General features: G+C 47.8%; 1 protein-coding gene across 9 annotated transcripts in view; it reads left to right on the forward strand.

The window, feature by feature from the left end:
• The window catches only part of ASCC1 (activating signal cointegrator 1 complex subunit 1), a 38,463-nt gene that overhangs the window by 6,236 nt on the left and 10,628 nt on the right, over positions 1 to 21,599 (forward strand). For 6 of the 9 annotated variants that reach the window (XM_040070661.2, XM_040070662.2, XM_040070660.1 and 3 more), the window contains 4 exons: positions 5,743 to 5,879; positions 8,032 to 8,151; positions 13,926 to 14,047; positions 16,863 to 16,942. In XM_040070661.2, the coding sequence (XP_039926595.1) occupies positions 5,743 to 5,879; positions 8,032 to 8,151; positions 13,926 to 14,047; positions 16,863 to 16,942 (459 nt within the window). Of the gene's footprint in view, positions 1 to 5,742; positions 5,880 to 8,031; positions 8,152 to 13,925; positions 14,048 to 14,155; positions 14,987 to 16,862; positions 16,943 to 21,201; positions 21,380 to 21,599 lie in introns of those variants that run through there. The other 3 variants (XM_058421474.1, XM_040070666.2, XM_040070665.2) reach the window with 3 other exon arrangements.

Below are 21,599 nucleotides of genomic sequence, written 5' to 3' on the forward strand. Positions count from 1 at the left end.
CAGTCTTGCAGATAGATTGTAGTTTCAGCTTAAGAAATTTAGTTTCCTGTGTCTTCATGCCATGGGTGTGAATTATCTGATATCTGGAGATATATGAGTTCTTGCTGAGGTTCTCATGGTCCCTTGTATATCAGTTGTTTCATCTCCAAGAGCAGATCTGAGCTGTTTTTGCAGTGTTGTCTTTCCTGGCAGTTGGGATTTAAGTCCCTTTTCTTCCCCCAGCTGCTTAATTCCATGACATCTTAGGAGCTTTCTATCACCTGATATTAAATACAATTGAAATTGGCCAACAGATCCAGGGATTAGCCGGTGCAATGCCAGGAGAACCTTTCCCTCAGGCTAGGAGGATGATCCCTCCTCATTAGCCAGCAGCACTATTTTTATTAAAGCTCACCTTGATTAAACGAATGCCCTGCGGGCAGGGGGATGGAAACATTAGCCTGGGAAGGTGTTTGCTGGACTGAGAGTTGGTACCTGGGGCTGGCATCAGTGATGGCCTGGTTCTTTCTGTTGGTTTCTAATTCCATTCCTTGTGTGGTGCAAACCAAAGGTAAAGTGAGAGGAGCAGCGCTTTGAGGGGCTGCTGACCTGCACAGGGCTCTGTAGGGGCTGCTTGTGTCATTGGCTCTGGATTGAGGCTGCTGCTTTCAGCGTGGGGTTTCTCTTGCCTTTATCCCCTTCTACCTGGGCTGAGAGCTGCTGCAGTCCTTTCACTTGGCATTCCTGGAGATCTCTCCTGCTCTGCCTGAAGACTTGGCACCTTGAACTCCATGTATTTGATCCTTCTCCTCCTCTTCCTCCTCTAGATGTCTGCCAGCAGGTCCTGTGGATCTGTTGTCCCTCCCTATGGCCTTGCCTGCTGCAGTAACCACAGTCTATCCCATACCACTTGCTGGCTTCTGGTTTCCAGGCTGTCCTGGTGGTGGGTGAATCTTCTAAGGACCTTTTTAAGTCCTTTCAGTGTCAGTATTTCTAAGATGCACGTTTTACCCATCCTTACAGGCAATGCTGTTGTTTGTGCTCTCCTCCAGTGTTTTTAATCCTGCAGCACCACAGACTCACACAGGACCAGCCCTTCTCCCTGCAGAGCACTCATTTTTCCTGCTCCTGGGTGGGTTGCATCTCTGCAGCCCTCTATTAGCCCAGCCTCCACTGGTGATTGTACTTGCTCTCTAAACCCCTCCTGATCTTGTCTGTCGCATTGTTTCTCTCTTGCTCACTTTTAAATGTCAGTTTGCAATCTCTGGGGGGAGGGAGGGTTGTCTGCCATTGTCTTAAAAAGGTGTTCACAGACTTTGTGCATTTCGAAAGTGTTGTCAGTCACATTTGGAAGGAGCCGCCTGGGAACATCTGCAAACCTTCACATGCTCCTTTTCTCAGAAAACTGCAGCAATCCAGCCTTGGTCTGTGAAGTGCTGAGGCCAGGTACTGGCCATGTTCATCTTTCCTCCCCCTGCCTGACCTTTTGTCTGTCTTGCAGTTTTTGTTCTGTGTCTGGACAGCTCCAAGTTCCATTAAGGGCCTGGAATGTTCCTGGCACCGTGTACATCAGTCCTAGAGTTTCAATTTTCAGTTTGAAATGTAGTGCTCAGTCAGTGACAGGTGTTCAAAGGGTTGCATATGTAGGCTAGGAATACATAGTGCTTTATTTTTCTGCCCTTCTTTCTTCTGGTGTTAGCAAAAGGGTTTCTAGTTGTATTTATTGCTTCCTGTTAGTTGGAGAAGTACAGTGCAGCCCTGTGCATCTCTCAATCACTCTTCCAGCCAGTAATGCCACTCTAATACCACTTTATCTCACAGCAGGGTCTGCTAGAAAGCACATCAGTAATGAAAAACAGTAATTCAAAACTGTTCCTCGCAGAGCAATGAAAGAGCTTATAGATTTCTCCAAAGCAATGGGATTTCTCGGAATACTTGAGGAAATCTGAATGGATTTCAGTGACAGAAGTGGGGCGTTTCTCTGCCTGGTGCAAAACATCACAGAATTGGGTAAACTTCAGCCTTTGAATGAGAGGTAATAATGGTAAGGAAGGGAAAGGACCTGGTTTGTGTGTGTGTGTATGTTGTATGTGTGTGAGGATCTCTTCTGGCCATTGAGCATTTGTGAGGGACTCTATTTCTCTCTGAAGCAGTTACCATGACAACCATTCATTTATATTTTATAGCATTATGTTGCTGGGTATATGCTTTCTAAGTTTTTTTGTGTGTGTGTCTTTTAGAAGCTTTTAGAAGATAAACCTTGTACTGAAATACAGAACACTTCAGGTGTTGTTCATGCTGTACAGTCAGGGCTGGCAGGCAAATGAAGCAGAGCTGAGGTGAGGCTTTTTGAGGTTAATTCAATCTAAATACAGGGAGGTGGCTCACCTGGACAGGCTTATCACTGATGTGGTGCAGTGGGAGGTCTGGACAACTGGATGACCTTGGAAGTCTCCTCTCACAGTCATGTAGGTGTCAGAGGGAGGAGAACTGAAATGTCTGTCTGAGCATGCAGGTGGAGAAGGGAAGAGACTTTGCAGTAACATTGCTGTGAAAAATCACAATTGGGTCTTTGAGAGCAGTGCAAACGCAGCGTTTGCAGGCTGAACAGGCTGCAGATGTAGCAGGGAAAAGAAATGTGATTGCTGTAATATATGGCAATCTGTAAATATCAAACATTGCTAATGAGGTATTGTATCTCAGAGTGGAAGGGACAGAAAGTGGGGGGGCTTTTTGAACCTGTCGCTCTTCAGTCAATCCTGTACAAATGCTATTTTCCTGGCTCGCTCCTTTGTTTGTGGATCAGTGTGGCAGAGGGCACAGAGCTGGCTTGCAGTATCCTGCTCTTAAGGAAAAAAAACCAAAAAACATAAAGCTGCAAACATTGGGAACTCCTAAAACAGTAGAGAGGACACAGCCAGGGCAGAAGAGCTAAGGAGCTTGATCCCTTACCTGGTCATATAGAACGGCTGAAGTGTGTTGTTTATGGTTTCTCTACTACAGGGTCTCAGATTAGGAGGGACAATGTGCTTGGGCTTTGCAAAGAGTTGGAGACCCCAGATAAAACCCTTTCTTGTGTTCCTTCTAAAGGAGAGCAGAGGTAGAAGTCTATGGTAACAGGAGGGAGAAAAAATGACTGAGTGGAAATGAGTTGGGTTTTTTTGACGATGACAGGGCACTGTTAGGGAGAGGCTTAAGCTAAAAAGGACAGTCATCACATATGGGTAGTGCATAAAGGGGTTATTCTTCCTGCCTCTTAATACATCTTAAAGAGCCCAGGTTTGAACAGTGAATTTTTGGAGAGACAATAGGGCAGGTTCCCCTGAGGTGAGTCAGTGATTTGTGATCGCACATCATGATCTGGGATTAGAATAATTGAGTTCCAGCCTTTCTGCGTCCTGGTGAGCAGTATCCAGCTAGGAAGGGCTGCTGAGATACCCGCAGGAACACTGGCTGTTCCAGGGAGAGCTACCTCTGATGCAGCATCTATTTTATGTGTGGGAGAAGTGGGATCTGCCGGCCTGTGAAAGAGTAGGGAGTGTAAGCAGGGTTTTGAGGAGCTGCCTGAAATACTAGGGAGTAAACCAGGAGGATTATCTAGCTCTTGGCCTGATCGCTGTGCCCTGCATTTCCCTGCTGAACTCCACAGCAGCAGTAGTGTGGCTCATGGAGGTGATGTGCCATCATTTGTCAACTCTCGGCCCACACTCAGTTGTTGAAAACCTCAGGGGAAAATGCTGCTTTTGGGGCAGGGTTATGTTTACAGTACAAATCATGCTGGGGCAGAAAATGAGGGCAGGGCTTTGGCTTTCTGATCTGCAGAGGACTATGTTACTTTACCTCATCTGTGCACGCTGTGGGAGTGACCTCAGCTGATTGTCCGTGACAAGGGTAAATCAAATCTTCTCCCAGTTTCTCTTACCCAAGCTTTTGTTTTGTGATGGGCCAAATATTCTCTGACTATGGATATCACTGGAGAAAAAAGGCTGACAGAGAGAAATCATGTCCTGTCATGCATGTGAACAGCAGCATGAATTAAAGGAAGCCACAAAGCTTTTACTGCAGGGAGGGGAAGGTAGGGAGAACGGAGATGGGGCCATCCCTGGTTTTTGCCAGGCTGTGGCTGCTGGAGTAATCCTTTGGCCTCTCTTTTGCAGCCTGCCTTGTCCCTAGTCCAGCCCATAAGCTGTGCTGTAAAGAAGAGTCTTCGCGTGGTCATTAGGCATGAAAAATGCTGAGCAAGATGTGGGGCATGAAATTCTTGATGGGCTGAGACACTGCAGCATTTAAACATCTGAAAGGTTTTATTTCAAAGTCTGGAGTGCAGTAGAAACTTCAAAGCTATTGTTCTCAGCGGGTGCACTCTCTTCAGATGCAGAAAGGCTTACATGGCCTGGCAAGTTGGCTTCTTCTGGAGTTAGAATTGGTGGTTATTTAATGAACTGATGGGAAGTGGCCACTAAGTGGAAATAATTGTTTTAATAGGAGTGTGTTAACCATCCCTAAGGTATTTTTATAAGCATCCTAGAACAGAATAGCATGTTTCTTAAAGCTGGATGCAACCACTGCTCCACCTGGGGACCTCCACTGTTCCTCCCTAGCAACAACATGGAGCACTTCTTATAAAGGGAATTTGAGCTTAATTCATCTTGGCAAACTATAGGGCATATGGTGAGGTGGCTCTCTCTTTCCTGGAGCCCCTGCTCTGTTTTAGCCTCGGCTAGCTTGAGACAGGAACCATGCCAAAAGGAATTTTCCCTTCAGGGCCTTAAAGATCCCAGGGAGGCTGCAAACCTTTTTCTTTAGAGAGAGCAGGCGTCCATCGATGGCAAAAAGAAAGAGTCTGCCCTTGGTCCGGGGGGAATCACAGCTTTATTCAGTCTTTCTCCTGTGGTCCTGCCCCCGCAGGGTCAGGAGCCCAGTCCAGTTCCCATCCCCTTCCTGGTTCCAAGAGCTTAGAGAGACCTTCCCATTGTGGTCCCAGGGCTTTTACCAGGGGGATGGGGCTAGAGGCAGGGACGAGCCACTACCCAATCAGGGATAAGGGGGGAGAGGAACAGAGTTGGATTACATTCCAGTGTGGGTGGATGGGCAGGGAGTAGGAGCAGGGGCAAACCTTGTGATAAATTTTCCATGAGAACAGGGGGTACAGAAGAAACCATTACAAAACCCAATATAAAATGAAATACAATATAAACTCAAATAATGCACAGTATGGGAAGAAGAAAAATATAATTATCTGAGCTGGTATTAGCTGTGCTTCTGTTGTGAGGTGTAACCTGTGTTTAGACAGGATTTAGAGACCGTTTAGAGCTTGTCACTACAGTTGGTCTCGGCTTCATTGCACAAGAAATGGACTTAAATTTTAAATCTGAGCTGGCTTGTGTTGAGTTCATTGCTGGTAGCGGGTGCTGCGTCAACAGCTGGGGAAGTCCCCTCCCAAAAGAACCTCATACGAGTCAGTGTTGCAGGTCCTGGGTTCTGAGTTACAGCCTGCTTTAATGATCTTCTGGGCCTCTGTTCAGCAGCTCTGATGGAAAAGCAGGCAGGGAATTGTGGTGGGACTGCACCTCACCTGCCAGGCTGAGCTTGCTTCCTCACAAAGCCTGAGAAATTTTCAACTTCGAGTCATTACCAACCTGACCAGAGATAAAAGGATTGATGCTAGTGACTTGGTACCTGTTTTCTGTAGTATTTATCTCTGTGATGGAGATCTGTGTGTGGATGAGGTAAGACACCTCTGTGTGATGGACTGATTTGTAGGATCACGGGGTCAGCAGCAGCCTGTTCCAGAATCCTGCAAAGCTTCACCTGACTCTTGGGACGCTGGTGCTCCTGAACGAACAAGAGATCCAGAAAGCGTGTGACCTCCTGCAGCGATGCAAAGAGGACTTTGTGGAGTAAGTGGTGGGAAAGGGATGTCATCACCAAGGCCTTGAGAGAGGGGAAAGCAGTACTCTGTCTTGTCAAGGAATAGCAAAGAGAAGAGCAGCTCGGTAGTCCCTCTCAACTCTAGAAATAAGAAAAAGGCTGAAATATTTCAAGTGCGGCAGTAGAAATCACTGAGCAGCTGCAGAGTGCCTTGCAGCATCTATAGCCCAGCTCAGACTCTGGGCATTCCCTGAAAACCTGCTCGGCTCAATTCCTTTCCTCATACGCATCCCTGTTCTTTGTGTGTGAGCGGTTTTCGCTGCTGTCCCCTGCTGCTGCAGGGGGCGGGCTGAGCTCCCTTACCTGTGCACATTGCCTGCAGTGGGCTCTGGCTCTGGCACTTCCCTCCTGCCTCAGAACAGATGCTGAGGTGTCCTTGACATGCATTCCTGGATGAGGGAAGCTGTGTGCAGGGAAGCCATCAGGAGCCTTGTGAGTAATCAGCCTGAAACAGTCTGTGTTGCTCTGGGAGCACGGCTGCCTCGCTGTCTGTTAACACTGAGCTGCAGATGTTGGGGCTTTAGCTGCAAATGTGGTCCACTGACACCATAATTAGCTTATCTCTGGTCAGCGTAGTAATTGAAGACGGCCTGAGGGAGTGAAATATTTATTTATTTCTGCAAAACCTTTGCGCACAGAGCACAGCTCCCTCGCATTCATTTATTTGCTGCCTCGGTGCACGAAGAATTGGCCACACTGTGCCAGCTAATACTCTGGGAATTAATGCATGGCCAGAATTCATACCTTCGCCTTCAAAAGGATGGCTCCAGTTCAGCTGTTGAACAGAAATGCAAGTGTGTTTCCAGGGGGAGGCTCTGAATATAATATTTGGAAAGTGCCAGCTTCCTCATAAGTGGGTTGAACTGATGCCAAGAACATCCGTGCTCCCTATTTCCTTTAGTGAAGGGGGAATCAACACTTGAAGGTTACCTTTAGTTTATTTCCCCTTCCACACCCAAGTAAATATACTTGGAAAGTTAATTAGGCTCCCTTCCACGTACATAAACCTTCATTGGTTTTCATTTCCTTTTCTAAAGCGCAGGCAGTGCCCTATGAAGGTAGCTGTGACCTTTTTGACCCTTTTTAGAATACATGACCTTTAGTGCTGTTAGTCTGATGTCCATAATAGTACATTTGTGCTGTTTCCCTCCCAGTAACTATACTGGGAAGGGAAATCACGCTCTGCTTATTTCTCTTGGGAATCTTTGCTGAGAACCTCAAAAACTGAACAGAAATGAGCAAGGTCAGAGTGAAGTCACACTCACCTTGTTAACTCGTGTTTGTTACATCTGCCTGCCCAGACACTCCCTGTTCTTTCCAGGAGCCCTGGGTGTTAAAGGAGGCATCACAAGGCATCACTTACTCACAGGAGGTGCTGGCTGTGGCCCTAGCCTCCCCAGGATACTCTGCTGGGAAAGGCAAGGAGGTGGCATGCTGGGAAGCAGATACGCTCTACTGAGCGTTTGCAGTTGTGGGAGTGCGCATTATATCCTGCATGAAGAGCTGGAGCTGATTTAAACCAGCTCTATTTACTGGTTGGATGTTGCACTCAAAATTATGTTCTGTATTGAGTACCTTTCCCAGCAAAAATCAGAGAGCTGGAGAGTTTATAGTTGGTCTTTTTCGCAGGGAGGCAGGGGCCTCTTTGGAATGAGAACTTGAACCGTTTACTTCTGGTGGGTTTTCTGACATGTGGATGGAGATCTCCATGTTGAGGTGGCCTGTGAGCACTGACAAGTTGACTTAATGTGTGTCTGAAGCACCGAATGTATGAATTTAAATTCTTTTATCACTTGGGGTGACAAGGCAATAGTAGCTGTAGTCTTTGAGTTTTAGGAATTAGGGAGACTTTCTGAGTTTGGGTTTTTTCAGTGCAGGGAAGCTAAAAAATAGGGGACAGAAAAGACCTCCTTGGTGGAGTTCACTGCCCCATAGGCTCTGTATAACATTTAAGTCCCACTTAACATCAAATTTGTGTCTCATTATGGCAAAAAGAGTATCTAATCTCATTCCTGTAGCAAACCCAAATATTTGGTATGTGCACAAGGAGTGCTGAGTGTTGCATTTCAGGAGCTGTTGTGATGTTTTGCTTTTTAACATTAGGGATTTCTTGGGTTTTAGTCATATTACTGGTGGCCAGCCCCTGACCGTGGAGGTGTCAGGAGTGGAGTACATGAACGATGACCCTGCCATGACAGACGTCCTTTACGTCAAAGTCCACATGAAGGATGGCTCAGACAGGTGAGTTCCCTGTGCTCCTGTCTATCATTTCTCCCCAGAGTGCCAGGGAAACCCTCTGGAGCTGGTGGGTGCTGCTGGCAGTCTTCAGGCCAGCAGTCATGAAGATGAAGTCATCTTTGCTTCCGGAACTGGTTAAGGTGATGTGTTTGCTCTTTAAATCAGTCACTGGTTGTGCAGCTGAAGGATGTCGTTTGTTTCTGCAGCAGTCTGTCAGGTTGAATAATAGAGTCACGGTTCACACGGGGATAAGATGGCCAAGGTGATACTCCTGAGATGACTTAGAAGGCAGGATGATTTGGCTTCTGCTGTCTAGTTCCCAGCCTGCAATCCAGATTAATCTGGACAGCCTGATGTATTCTGCAGCACTTAATTATTCTTAAAATGCAGTTAGCCCAGAAGGTCCTTAAAAGAGCATGACCTGATTACAGAGTTGGTTTGTGTGTCTGTAGCAGCCTGGAATGGGTGCTGGGTGTGAAATGTCTTTTGAAGCTGCTGCTGCAAAATCTTGAAGCCTGGTTGGTATCAGCTCGAGTGTTTGTGCTGTTCACCACTGTGGCTGATGGCTTCAGCTCCACAGACAGCGCTGCCCAGGACGTGGCAGTGTCTGGACAACCTTCCTTTGTCGTGTTTTTGGCTAGGACTACGTCACCAGTGCAGCACCATCTTTTCTCTGGGTGCTTTCTGGAAGACTGAGGAAACACGGATGGGACTTGGAGCACCCTGGTCTAGTGGAAGGTGTCTCTGCCCATGGGAGGGTTAGGAACCAGATGATCTTTAACAGCTCTTCCAAGCTAAACCATTGTAGATTCTATGATTAACGTAAGAGCTGTTGTACTCGGTGCTGCTGGTTGCCAGAAATAGGGAAGGGGACTAGCCAAAAGAGCTTTGCCTCCTGTCTCTGCACTCAGCCTTCTCTTTGCCCAACTACTCTGCCCTTTTGTTGTCTGTTCCCATTGCTAGAGGACAGCAGAAGCTAGCAGAGGAGCATGGAGCAGTGCAGCTGGAGGAGGGAGGCTGTGAGCAGGGACTGGCTCAGGGAAGAAGGGATGTGTTCTGGCATATCCTTTCCCTGAGGTCTGAGGAGACAGTGGGGGAGGGGCCTGCTTAAAACCACACTTTGGAGGCTGTGTTGAAGTAAGAGATCAGAAGTGGGATAAGGAAATGAGTGGGAAAATGAAAAATGTAATAACTGCTGGGAGGCAGTAGGAATTGAAGTCTTTTCCTTTTCTTGGCTCTTCCACTTTAAAGTCTCTCCTACCCTGAAAGAGGTGAGGTGGAAATGGGGTGGGTGGAGAACCAGGGCAAGGCAGAGATCAGTCAGGAGACAGAGCACAGGGAGAAAGAGGACAGAAGCACTTGGAAAGATGAGGTGAAGACTGACACAAATGCCCTTCAGTGGGTTTTGTTGTAGAGAGCATTTAAAATATCAGCTCTGGGAGCCAAGGTCTAGGCCCCTTCTCCTGAGTCACTGAGCTCTGGCTCTCTCTGAGGTGCAGTGCTTGCCAGTCTGGTTGCATCTGAAAATAAGTCTGTGACCTGAGGAGCTGGGAGAGGAGTCCTGTAGAGCATAAGCAGGGCCTAAATTGACAGTGATGTCTGCCTGCCTCTGGGGACAGCTTGAATTGTTGGTACTTGCACCGTGCTGTTTCAGATGCCTGCTGTATCCTGTGTGATGAGAACCCATTTAGGCATAGTCCTGCAGAATGTGCTAATGTGCATCAAGGGTGGCAGAGCTGCTTTGGACAGGGGAGAGAAGTGAGATCTTCAAATCCACCTTGCCTTGAAACTGAAAACATAACTCCCCACACCCCCTCAGGAAAGGACTGATGTCTCCACTGTCCTTCACAGAGATCTGTTAGCTGAGGTTTTGACCAAAACCAGACCTTGTGCTTTCCGTGCCACCTGGAAACTACCAAGCTTCTCTTCCACAGCACCTGTTTTGCTTTTTGCATAGCAGCAGACTCAGAGAGGGTCAAGAAATTTGAAGTTTTAATCCTTGGCCCAGGCTAGTCCTGCCCTCACCTGCAAATTAATTCACAGAATCACAGAATAGGCTGAGTTGGAAGGGACCTGTAATGGTTTTAATTTATCTAACTGTGTGGAAATACCAATTAATGTAGCGGTTTCACGTTTGCTAAATTTTGGTTGTCAGATTTAGTATAGTGCTCTTAGTATTTATTCTCTTTTTGTGGGAGAAAGATTAGGAGAAAAAGCAAAGCAGGCTCAAGCTTAAAAATAAACAAATAGTTTTATTAACACACACTAAAAGGATGGGAACAAAAAGGAAGTTGGGAAAGAATAACTAAAACAAAACAGAATGAAACTCTAAAACACTCTTTCCTCCCCCTGCAAAGTGTTAACTTTCTTAAAAAAACACAGAGACACAACCTGTGACTTTCAGTCAGTTTCACCATTTAAACATAATCCTTCATCACTTTGGAAGAGGAGTCTCTCTAGAGTACCATGGGGACACTCGCCACAAGACTACAACAGTCTAGTGGCTCCTAAGGGCACAAATCTGCAACCGCCCAGAATTTTTTCAGATTGTGCAGTCTCACCCATTAGCAGCCTTTCCCCTGGCTACTTATGGGTCTCTCAGTGTATTTGGGGTACTGTTTAAGAATATTTCTTCTAGTACAAAACAAGGATTCTCTTCTTCTCTAAAATTGTCTCTATCTCAGAAAAAATAAAGACTTCCTTTTACCCCAGGAGCCAAGGGTTTCAAATTACTTTCTCTCTAAAATCATCTTTATCTCAAAGGCTGAGACCTCCTTTTAACCCAGGAGTGAGGGCTTTGAGATTCTCACTTAAATCTCAATCATATCAGTTCCCGATTTTGATTAGAACCAGCATTCCCCCAAGCAACATTAAGATGTTACAAGGAACAGTCCATTTCTCCATAGTTTACCCCAGAGAAGTCCAGTTAAAAATGTCCCCTTCCTTGATTCCATTGTCCAATAATATTTTCAGTTCTTTTACTCTTGATCTACTGTCCACTCTGTCTCTTTCTTCTCTTTCTTAGGGAAGGGTTAGACCTTGGAAGCTTCGTGTTGCCAGGAAAGGGTTAGATGTGCCCAGGCCCGCAGTGGCCATGTGCTCCCTGCCCCGGGCTGCAGGGCTGTAGAGATGCAAAGCCTTGCCAATGGGGGAGGCTGGTGGAGGTCCTCCTTTCCACCCCTCGGTCTCATTTAGGGTGGCTCCGCTTTTACAAAGCTGCAGGCTTTCTTTCTCTGCTGCCAGCAGCTCTTAAGCCTGTCCATGGCTTGGCCCCCTCTGCCGTGGCCCTTGGCGCGTGGCCGGCATTGCTGAGCTGCAGCCTCCCCTCTCCCCCACTGACAGCCGGGGGAAAAGGGGGCTCAGGCAGCCCAGGCCTCTCCCGGTGTGGGCAGCGGCTCCCGGAGGCCTGGCCAAGCCCAGCCCGGCCATCCAAGGGCAGCAGGGCCTGAGCCGGGCCCTCCTCTGCTGCCCACGGTGTTACCTAGTGACTGACCCGGAAGCACGAAAATGACCTGCAGGGAATCAGAGTTTTTATATGGGTACTTCCCAGAGTTGCATTTGACATCCTCAGCGGTCAAAACAGATGCCAATATCCCAAACTAGCCTTCTGATAGATCTCTGTTCTTTCTAAAGCAATTCTAAGGTCCTGACTCAGAAAAACATTCCACATTTCTCTATAACTAAAAATGCAAACTGTGCCAACCCATGACAGGACCCATCAGGATCATCAAGTCAACTCCTTGCTCTGGCCAGGACGCCCCAACAGCACTACTCTATCCCTGAGAGGCTTGTCCAAATGCTCCTGGAGCTGGGGCAGCCTTAGGGCCAATGACAATTCCCTGCAGAGCCTGTTCAGTGCCCCACCACCATCTCGGTGAAGCGCCTTCTCCTGATATCATTCATCTGCCACTTCTCCCCTTACATAGTTTCTTAGCAAGCAAGAAAAACATTTAGCTTTGCAGAGGGGAAAAAAGGTATTTTTGTCTTGATGGAGAGCAGCTTTTCCTTCCTTTGAGATTCCAGCAGACACTGTGTTGACTAGCAGTGGTTATAAAGAGCAGACAAATGGTGATCTCTCCAGAAAACCCTGCTTCGTTTTCTGGTCTGTGACACAGATCATCGCTGAACAGCTTCTTGAACTTCTTGCCTGCTGAAACCTCCTGTGCTTTGGTTAGGGAAATGGAAAAGCAGTTTCTGAGCTGCAAGGCCAATACTAGAGGAGAGTAGCAGCCATGTGGCTTCCTGTGCTGGATCAGACTGCTGCAGCCTGTGCTTGAGAGAGGTGTGTGCCTTCCTGTCTCATGCAAGATGTCCTGTTAGCTCTGTGTAGTTCCTGGCATGGCTGAGGGGTGGAGTTCCTTCCTGATCTTTGAATGATCTTGATCAGCTTAAGCTGTAAAGCAGGAGATTTGATTTATCCTGACTTAGCTTGTATAACTGCAGACAGAATCTGGGGTTGGTTGGCAAGCCCTTCTGCACATATAATGGCTCAGACTGAAAGAGGGATCATGCTCGGATGCCTCCCACATGGCAAATAATTTCCATTATAATTCATTCTAATTTGTTTTATTTCCTTGATTAACTTCATAACGTAATAAAGCACCATTTTCACTTGAGCTATTTTCTGTTAATTTGTTTTAGTATTATCTGTAATGATATTCATTTAATCTTTGTCATTGCTAATTTTAAAAATCACTGAAGTAAAGCCAGAAAATAGTAGAAAGCCATGATAGTTGGTTGCTTGAGAGTCTTGAAATGGTCACATGTGGCCTGGCAGGCCATGATGGGGGGGTCCAAAGCCAGCAGTGAGGTTGGAGCTGGCATCCAAAGTGTGGCAGCCCCAGGCTCTGGGGACAGGCCATGCCCTGCCACAGCTGAGACACCAGTGTGGTGTCACCTCACGGAGCAGAAAGCTCTCTGATCCCTGGGACATGCTGAGAGAAGCTCAAATTCTTCTGCATAGACTTAATACCCTCTGGCCTTATTTTTGGAGATGGGAAGCTTTCATTCTGGCATATTCTCGCTGCCTTTGGTAAGAATCAGGCACTGCAGACATTTTTTGGGCACAGCAGCAGCCTAGAAGTTCCTTCAGCTCCTTGGACACAAGGGCGTTGCTCTGATCCTGATCCCTGCTCCTGCTACCTGTTCTAGCATGGGTCTGCCCTCAGATCCTGACAGTCAAGGCCAGGCACAAAGGTGGGAATAAGTCCTTGGATTTTGCTTGCTCAGTAGCTCCAAAGCTGGAGTGTTCACCAGGATGTGCTGACTGGTCCCAGCCACCACATTCTGGGCTCTCCCAGAAGGCAAGCCCAGTGACTGGGTTGGTTATCTGGGACAGAGAGGATCCAGGCTGTAGCAGTCCCTGAGCAGATCCTCTGGGAGTTGAGGTGCCTGAGCCCCTGCCGGTGTGCAGATTTTAGCATTTGCAAGGAGAGTCACATTGTGTTTCCTGGCAGTAGAAAGATGCATCCTTCAGCTCCCAGTAACATCTGTCACTGTGAGCGAGCCCTCTGCTGTGCTAGATCTGCCCTTCCTCATGGAATATTTGCAGCAGAAGCAATCACAGAGGAAGCTTTGTGCAACAGTCAGAACTTTTTGCATTAGAGCTGAATCCTGATGCCTCTGCTCACTTTCCATCAGGTACTAGCTTCCTTTCCTGTGTGCATGCAGAGACTTCATTTCACACTTGCTGCCCTCCTGGCTGAAAAGCCAAAAGCTGATGGTGCAGTGACTCTTTGTTTTACTTGGCCCCATTCTTTCTCTTTGTGCCTTCCCAGATTGCAGATGATCGCTGATCAGCTGGTGAAGCAGTTTGTCGCCTCTGGCCTGATGCTTAAAGAATGGGATAGGGTGAAGCTGCATGCCACAGTCATGAACACTCTCTTCAGGAAAGATCCAAGTAGGTACAGAGGTTTCATCCTTGCTGCTAAATGTATTTGAAGTAGTCCTGCTGCTCAGCAGATGCTTTTGTTGTTTGCATTTTCAGTGTAGTTTTTCTTGCCTACAGGGCTGGGGGGGAGGTGTCTGCAGATAAAACCCAGAAGAAAATGAAAAAAGCAATGAACAAGAGTCACAGATTCAAAACCTTGTCACCCAGTGTCACTCATCGTACCTGGGCTAGGGAAAAGTATGTTCATGTAGAATCATAGAATGTCCTGAGTGGGAAGGGACTCACAGGGATCATCCAGTCCAGTTCCTGGCCCTGCGCAAGACACCCAAATAATCCCACCCTGTGCCCGAGGGCATTGTCCAAACGGTCCTGGAACTTGGAGCCTTGGAGCTCTGACCATTTCCTGGGGAGTCTGTTCAGTGTTCCCTCTGAAGGAAGAACCTTCTCCCAATATCCAGTCTCCCCTGGTACAGCTCTAGCAGTGCCCCTGGGTCCTGTCCCTGGTCACAGAGAGCAGAAATCAGAGCTGCTCCTGCACTGTCCTTTGTGAAGAAGCTGCAGACTCTATTGAGGTCTCCCCTCAGTCTCTTCAGGCTGGACAGAGCAAGCGACCTCAGCTGCTCCTCATGGATGTGACATCTTGGGCTCTCTGTGTCCCTGTGTTAAACTGAAACACAGGGTAACAACTCCATGTGTTGTACTGACCTTCAGACAAGATGGAAACTTAATCCTCTTTGGTTAATGTAGAGATTGCCCATTTCTTTAGGAAAGTGATCCCATTGTCTTTCTCCTTAAATCAGATGTGGACAGCTGTGAAGCTGAATGCGAGTTATTCTTGAGTGTATGGCGTCTGCTGTCTCTGCCAAAAGATTGTCTGCTCTGGCTGTCTGTAACATCGTTCTGATCACATTACTTTATAAAGCAGCCCTAAAAGCATAATCTTTGGGGAGAGGCAGTGTGTCGTAGCCTGGTTCTCCCTGTGCAAACATGCGTGCTCTGGCACGGTGGCCCCTGTGCACTGCAATAGGTTGTGTCAAGAATTCTTTAGTTGTTGCTTCTCTGAATCTCTGCAGGGACAGTGATAACAGCAGGTGATTTGTGTCATTGTTTTCTGGGCAGGCTTTGGGTCTGACTGCTACTGAAGTCAAACAAGCACACCCAGTGTGTAGAAACCCTGTAAAGATTCAGCTCTCAAAGTGAGCCCTGAAAGTGTGACCCCAGAGTGCTGATGTGGCTCTGTGTGAGGGGAGGCACAAGGGCAGCTAGGTCTGGCATCCTGAGTCTACATTCTGCAGGGCTCCACGAGGTATGCAAGGTGTCTTGGTTTGAAAAGACAGGTATCTGCTAGGGAGAGGCGGGCCTCTCTAGGATTGGGGAATTCCAATCCCTTCCCTCTGTGTTATTATGATTTGGAAGATTAAAAAAAAAAACTTTTCAGTCAGAGCTATGGGGAAAGGAATAACAGTCCTTTACTAGTAAATATAACAGGACAGACAAACAACAACAGCAGTAATAATAATAGTAGTAAACAGAACCAAGAACTCCGAGGGGCTTTGTCTCACAAGTCCCGGGCAGTCTGATCTCTTGGGACCCCAAGAGCACCAAGCCAAAGCAGTAGAAACTCCGGGGCTGATGGCTGGAAACGGCGGGTTGTCCCGGCAGGCAGGGAGGTGTCCCGGCAGGCAAAGTGAGCAGTGCTGAAAGAAGCCGCGGTGGCTGGACGGGGCTGACCCAAATCCAGCAGTGCAGGCAAAGAGCTCTGAACTCCTGGGCGCTCCAACAGACGATAGAATTCCCAGGACCAGACTCCTCCGTTAACCGTGGACTCCACGCAGCTAGCCGTCGCTGACCGTCCTCCCCAGAAAACTGAGAGCAGGGAGACCACCACTCTCAGCTCCCGGGAGCCTTTCCCTTCCCTCTAAACTAAGTGATATACCTCTTTGGTACGGGTCAAGCACCCTTTGAGCATCAGTATTTAGTCTCCTAGCAACCTATGGGGGGGAAAAATTCCACAGGAAAACTTCACCCCTAGCACAAGGCATTCAGAGACAATGGGGAGAGCATTCCGCCAGCATTCTGCAGGCAGCCATAGAAGTCGATTTGTATTCCATACGGGATTTGAACAGCAAGCTGGATGTGAGGGGGACTTCATAGTTAATGATGGAGATGAAAAAGAAATAATGGAATATATTCACTGAATGAGGCAGAGGTCCTGTGGAAAGAACAGATCATGTACTTGGGGATTATGTAAAAACCCAGATGTGCTCTGGGGAAATGGGTCTCAGACGTAGGCTTTTGACAGTTGCTGTAGGCCTAGGTTGTTGTTCTGAATGTCTGTGACTGTGTGCCCGCCCCACAGAGGCATCCACACCACACATATGGTGCAGGCAGCAGAGGTTTGTGTCAGTGCTGTCTGCATCCTGCCTGGCATTGTGCTGGCATGCTCAGCCTGGAATTTGGTGCTGCTCCAGGCCATGCAGGTGCTGTCTCTCACCCTGACATGGCAGGATGTGGGATGAAAATGAGCCAGAGAGAAGCAGGTGTGTTGCATTGCCCTATGTCAGCCCTATGGAATCGCCACGGCAGTAGCTGTGATTTAGGGCTTTCCCTCCAGGTAGTAGAGGTGATCCTGATAGAGGCACCAGTTCCAGCCCTTTTCCTCCTAAAATCCAAGTGGAAGTGGGGTTTTTTGTACTGAGAACTGGGCAAAGATGGTTTATTAGCTGGCAGCTGATTCTGTGGAGGGACAAAGTTGGGGGTGAAGTACAGTACACAGAGTTCTCCCATCTGAAGCTCATTCTGGTGGTGGCTTTTCTCTCTACAGCTGATGAACGAAACAATACAATGACTGGTAAATCATCTTTCAAGGAGCGGGAGTCATTTAATGGCCAAAATATCCTCAAGGTCAGTATGAAACAATTAGGGAAATTGAGCCAGCTAAGGATATTATATAGCCAAAAGAGGTCGAAACACCTCTTCAAGAATGCTTTTGTCTTAGGCTTATGGGAGCTCCCAGGGCTGGGTGGGGGATGTGGGGGGGAATCTGTTTAGAAAATAAACAGCCCAGATCACTTGTATTTGGGAGCATTACAGTATTTAACAGGAGCATTCCTAAAGCTGCTGAGGTTCAGAGCAGGAATATGAAGCACAAATGCTAAGTGGGTGTTCGTGTTGTAGTTTACTTCACTCCTGTTTTACCCTGGAGACTCAGGCTTGACTTGATTCTCAACCCACCAGAAAGAAGCACTTCATTGCTCTTGTTCTACTCATATTTATTTATGAAATTAAACCCCACTCTCATTTCACTTACTCTTTTCTTGTTGTTTTTAATCTCTGCTGTTGATTTGCTCCAGGAGAATAGCGGGTAGTAGTAGGGAGTCCCACCAGGATATTAGGGCTTTGGCAGTGATCAGAAGGCAGAAAACACAATCCCCCAGATTGTGGAGGTTGGGTAAGGCTCAAAGGGGGGAGCATGCTGCAGGCTCCCAGGCTGTGCCAACCAGGGCTGGGACTGCAGGCAGCCTCTGCTGCTCATCCAGATGGCTGTGGCAGACTGATGCTGTGGTGCTTGACCCCTGCAAGTGTCCAAAGAGAAAAGAGATGCACAGAGGAGCAGAAATGGAAAACAGCACCAGCTTGTAAGCAAATTTGCAATCCTCGTTGTGTGAGCGGTTTTGTTGCAGGCAGCTCTGATAAGAGGGAGTGAGGACAATGCATGGATACATTTGAGACCGGTAAGAAGGTATTCTGGCAACGAAGAGACATGGGAGAGGATGAAGGCGGGGTGGGAGCTGGGCAGCCCAGAAGGACTTTAGAGCCCTCCCCGAGGAGGGGAAGAGTGGGCTTTATTTGTATTTACAGTTTTAATAATGTATCAGGCACTGGATGCAGGGGGTTGTGGAGGCAGGGAGTGGTACTGATTGATCTCTCTGCAGAGGACAAACAAAGGGACAAAATTAGGTTAAGCTCTCTTTGTCCTCAAACGGTTCGTGTGAGCATGGTGTCATGACTCAGCATCACCACATGTTGAGTGTGCAGTGTGAGACTGCAGTATTGCAAGCTGGAGCAGGGAAGTCACAGCCCTGGTCCCTGTCTTGACATGATCTGCAGTTTTGGATAGCTCCCAGTGTTGGGAGAGCTGCCCTGGAAGGGGGACGTGTGTGTCAGGAGCCCTGAATGCCTGCAGGACTCTGCTTTCTCTGCGTTCGGCTTTGCTCCTTTTTCCTGCTTCTGTTAAACCTGTCCTCAGGCTTTAGAGACACATAAAATCAAGCTCTGGGTCCTCCTCTGTGCTCTCCTCCCAAACCGTTAGTGATTGGGAAGGTATTAACGATGCTCCCTCTACTGGTCACACCGTTTGTGGGGTCTGAGGATCTGGGGAAGGGTTAAGCAGTGCTTAGAAGGGCAACTGCTCTCCTTCCGAGGCTACTTCTTATTCTTGATACTCTTGGAAATATGAGCCCGATGGATTTTTAAAGCTCCTAATTGATTTTGTACTGACGTAGCCAAAAGAGCTGCTGGCTGTTTGGACTGCTGGTAATTACTTCAAAGCATGTCTTGCCACAATAAATGTCATCCTTCTCTTCCACCTCCACTACATTTCCTAACCTGCCTGCTTCGTATTTCCCTTTGGTCTCCCACATGCCTGCAGCAGAACGCCCGTTGGCATTAATTAATTACATGAGTCATAAATAGCTCGAGGCTTCTTACCGGTGGAGCCCAGCTTCAGTGAGCCACTGATGCATTCCAGCATGACCTTGCAGGGATGCACCAGTTCCCTCCCAGCCTGCTTTTGTATCCATTATTTATCTTGTGCTGGAGAGGCTGCCCTCTTCAAAGTGGCTTCGTTAACTTTTGCACCAGGATCTAAACGATGGGCTGTTAAAGAATATGGCTGCAGTTAGGCAGGCTTGGTGGGAGGGAGAGCCATGTGCCCTGCATGTGATTCCAGGCAGTGGGACTCTGTGATAACTGTGCTGAGTGGCTGTGTTCCCACTTGGAACACTAACAAAGCATGGCTGCTGGTAGGAGGGTAAGTGGGAAAACTTGAGTTTCATCGCTCTCATTCCCATTGTGCAGGCCTGTGGGGCCAGAGGCTTAGGGCAGGACTGGAGCTATGGGAGCATGGAGCACGATGGAAGTGCTGTTCCAGGCTGAGGCTACCCGTGGTCAGAGTTGGGGGGTGTGTATGTGTGTATGTGCGCGCGCAGATGCGCTGGCGGCACATGTTTGCTGATAACATGCCCGCACTACACCAGGCTCCAGCTGGTATTTTGCTTTCAGCTGAACTAATCAGAATTTTATTTAATAATCCTTTGTTCTACCCGTTCTGCAGAGTTAAACATACACTCCTATTTGTGCTAATAAATGGTTATGCAGGCCGGTACCTTCCCACACTGCTCAGAAAATAGATCCTGTAGGATGACTTGCATTTGGGAGTTTAAATTACTTCTGTCTTGAAGAATATCCCAGAAAAAGGCTTCCTGGCTTATGTGGAGAGCCCAAGGGGCTGTGTGACCCGATAGATTTGTGTCCAGCAAAGCTTTGGCTTTGCACTTTGGCTCCCCAAAAAGCTGGGGATGCTTCATGGACTGCTTCATATGGAGTGATACGTTTTCCTTCTAGGCTGGCTCTGAGCATCCGAGTCACACGCTGACATTTTGCTCCGGTCAGGAGCAAAGTGTCTCATCTCTCAGAGAGCGGAGGGAGGAGGCAGCAATTCCTGGCTGAAAGGCCCCATCAGCCTGGGCAGGGCTGGGCCTGGGGGAAATGCTGGGTTGGCAGCTTCCTCCTGTGTCCTGGCGGTGGCCTCGTGCCCTGCAGCGCAGCTGGCACAGCGCTGGCACGGAGGCGGCCGGGGCAGCTGCCAGCATCTCCGGAGACAAGACTGCGCTGCCTCCGGGCTTTTATTTATTTTTGTGGGGGGGGGGGGGGGGTGGGGAACAAAAACAAAACCAAAAAACCTCCCAAAAAAAACCACCTGAGGCTGCAGTAAATAAATAAAAATGAAAAGAAATGCAAAAGGGCCGACTGGCCAAAAATTTCTGTTGCACGTTTCAGGGAAAGGAAGAAAACCAGAAAACCACCTGGACTCTTACTGGGTCAAAATTTAATGAATTTTGGCTTGAGTTGACGTCTGAGAAGTAAATTAATGCCCTTTGCCTCATTCAAACAAGAAGGAAGCAAATTCTGAGTGCAGAAAAAGCTGAACCCTGCCACTTAGCACAGATCCATACATTAACAGCTTACAAGGTTAAATATTGAGGTACAGCAGCAGTAAGCTCCACATCTCATGTCTTTGGGGCATTAGGGGAGACTTTAAGCTGGGATGGAAGGCTGGGAATGGGATCAGCCAAGGTGGTAACACATGCTGCTGTGCCCTGGTCCTGCAGCAGGGCTGCAGGAGTGCCCAGGGAGGGCTTCTAGGTCAGATAAGGCATCATTTGATGAGACTCCTTCTCTTTTGAGGCCTGCGTGAGTATATTGAGTTATGGCATTGTGTCTGCTTCCACTGGGAGTAGGGGGAAAGTGCATTTACCGGCTGATACACTGGAGAGCCAGTGGTGTTCCCTGTCACTGTGTCTGTCCTGCTAGGTAAGAGCAGTGCGGTGGCTGTGCCATGCCTTAGATTTGATGCAATGCCATAGACAGAGGTGCAGTGGAAAAGAAAAACCTTGGCCTGAATAAACCCCTGGCCCTTCAAAATACCTTAAGTTCTAAACTAATTAACATCTGCCCCTGTGCAGAGCCAACTCCACTTGTACGTGAGGAGTGTGTTTTGTGTTCTGCAGCCGTTGGAACCCAAGCCTTTTGTGTAATTTTTGTTTGTCAATTTAAGGAGGCTGAGTCTTTTCCTGATGTATTTCTAAGCTGAGGTGAAATCAAAGAGCTAAAGAACCAGCGTTAGGTGAGGATCAAGACTGCCTGGTGTTCAGAAAGGGTAAGAACATCTTGTTGTCCTCAGTGAGGTGGTAGAGATGTAGATCCAAAGTAGGATTGACAGCTGGAACAAATACCTAACAGGAGGTGGCTGCTTGGAAAGTTCAGAGTTAAATATACCGAACAAAAAACCCACTGGGGTGAGGAGAGACTGAGTAAGAGATTGTGGTGCAACATCAGTATCTCAGAAATAAGCCAGTTCTTTCCTCACCTCATTTTTACAGAACAATCAGAAGCAGAAATGAAAGGCTGTGATGCCACTTTGCAGAGGGGAGAATTCCTGCCATTACCAAGAGGTACCGGAACAATCGAGGGGGCTCAGCAGTGTGCAATTAGAGCAACAGTGGGTTGGGAGGATATGACAGTTGAGCAGATGAGACTGGAGATCAGTTTGTATAATCATGGGGGAAAAAAGGAGATTAAATTGAGTTTGCTGTGAAAATGCTTTCCTGCGAATTATATTCTTCAGGGGGAGAGAAAGGCTTATTCCTGTTATTTGCATTTGATGAAACAGGAATCTGAAGTGGCATTTGAAAAATCAGAGTAGACAAAGGAGGGAGAATATCTTTATTGGAGTGTTTGGGCCTTGGAGGCAGTGTTGGAGGTTTTGGGGGAAGGCTGA

This window comes from Hirundo rustica, chromosome 8 (assembly GCF_015227805.2).
Source record: "Hirundo rustica isolate bHirRus1 chromosome 8, bHirRus1.pri.v3, whole genome shotgun sequence".
Lineage (NCBI taxonomy): Eukaryota > Metazoa > Chordata > Aves > Passeriformes > Hirundinidae > Hirundo > Hirundo rustica.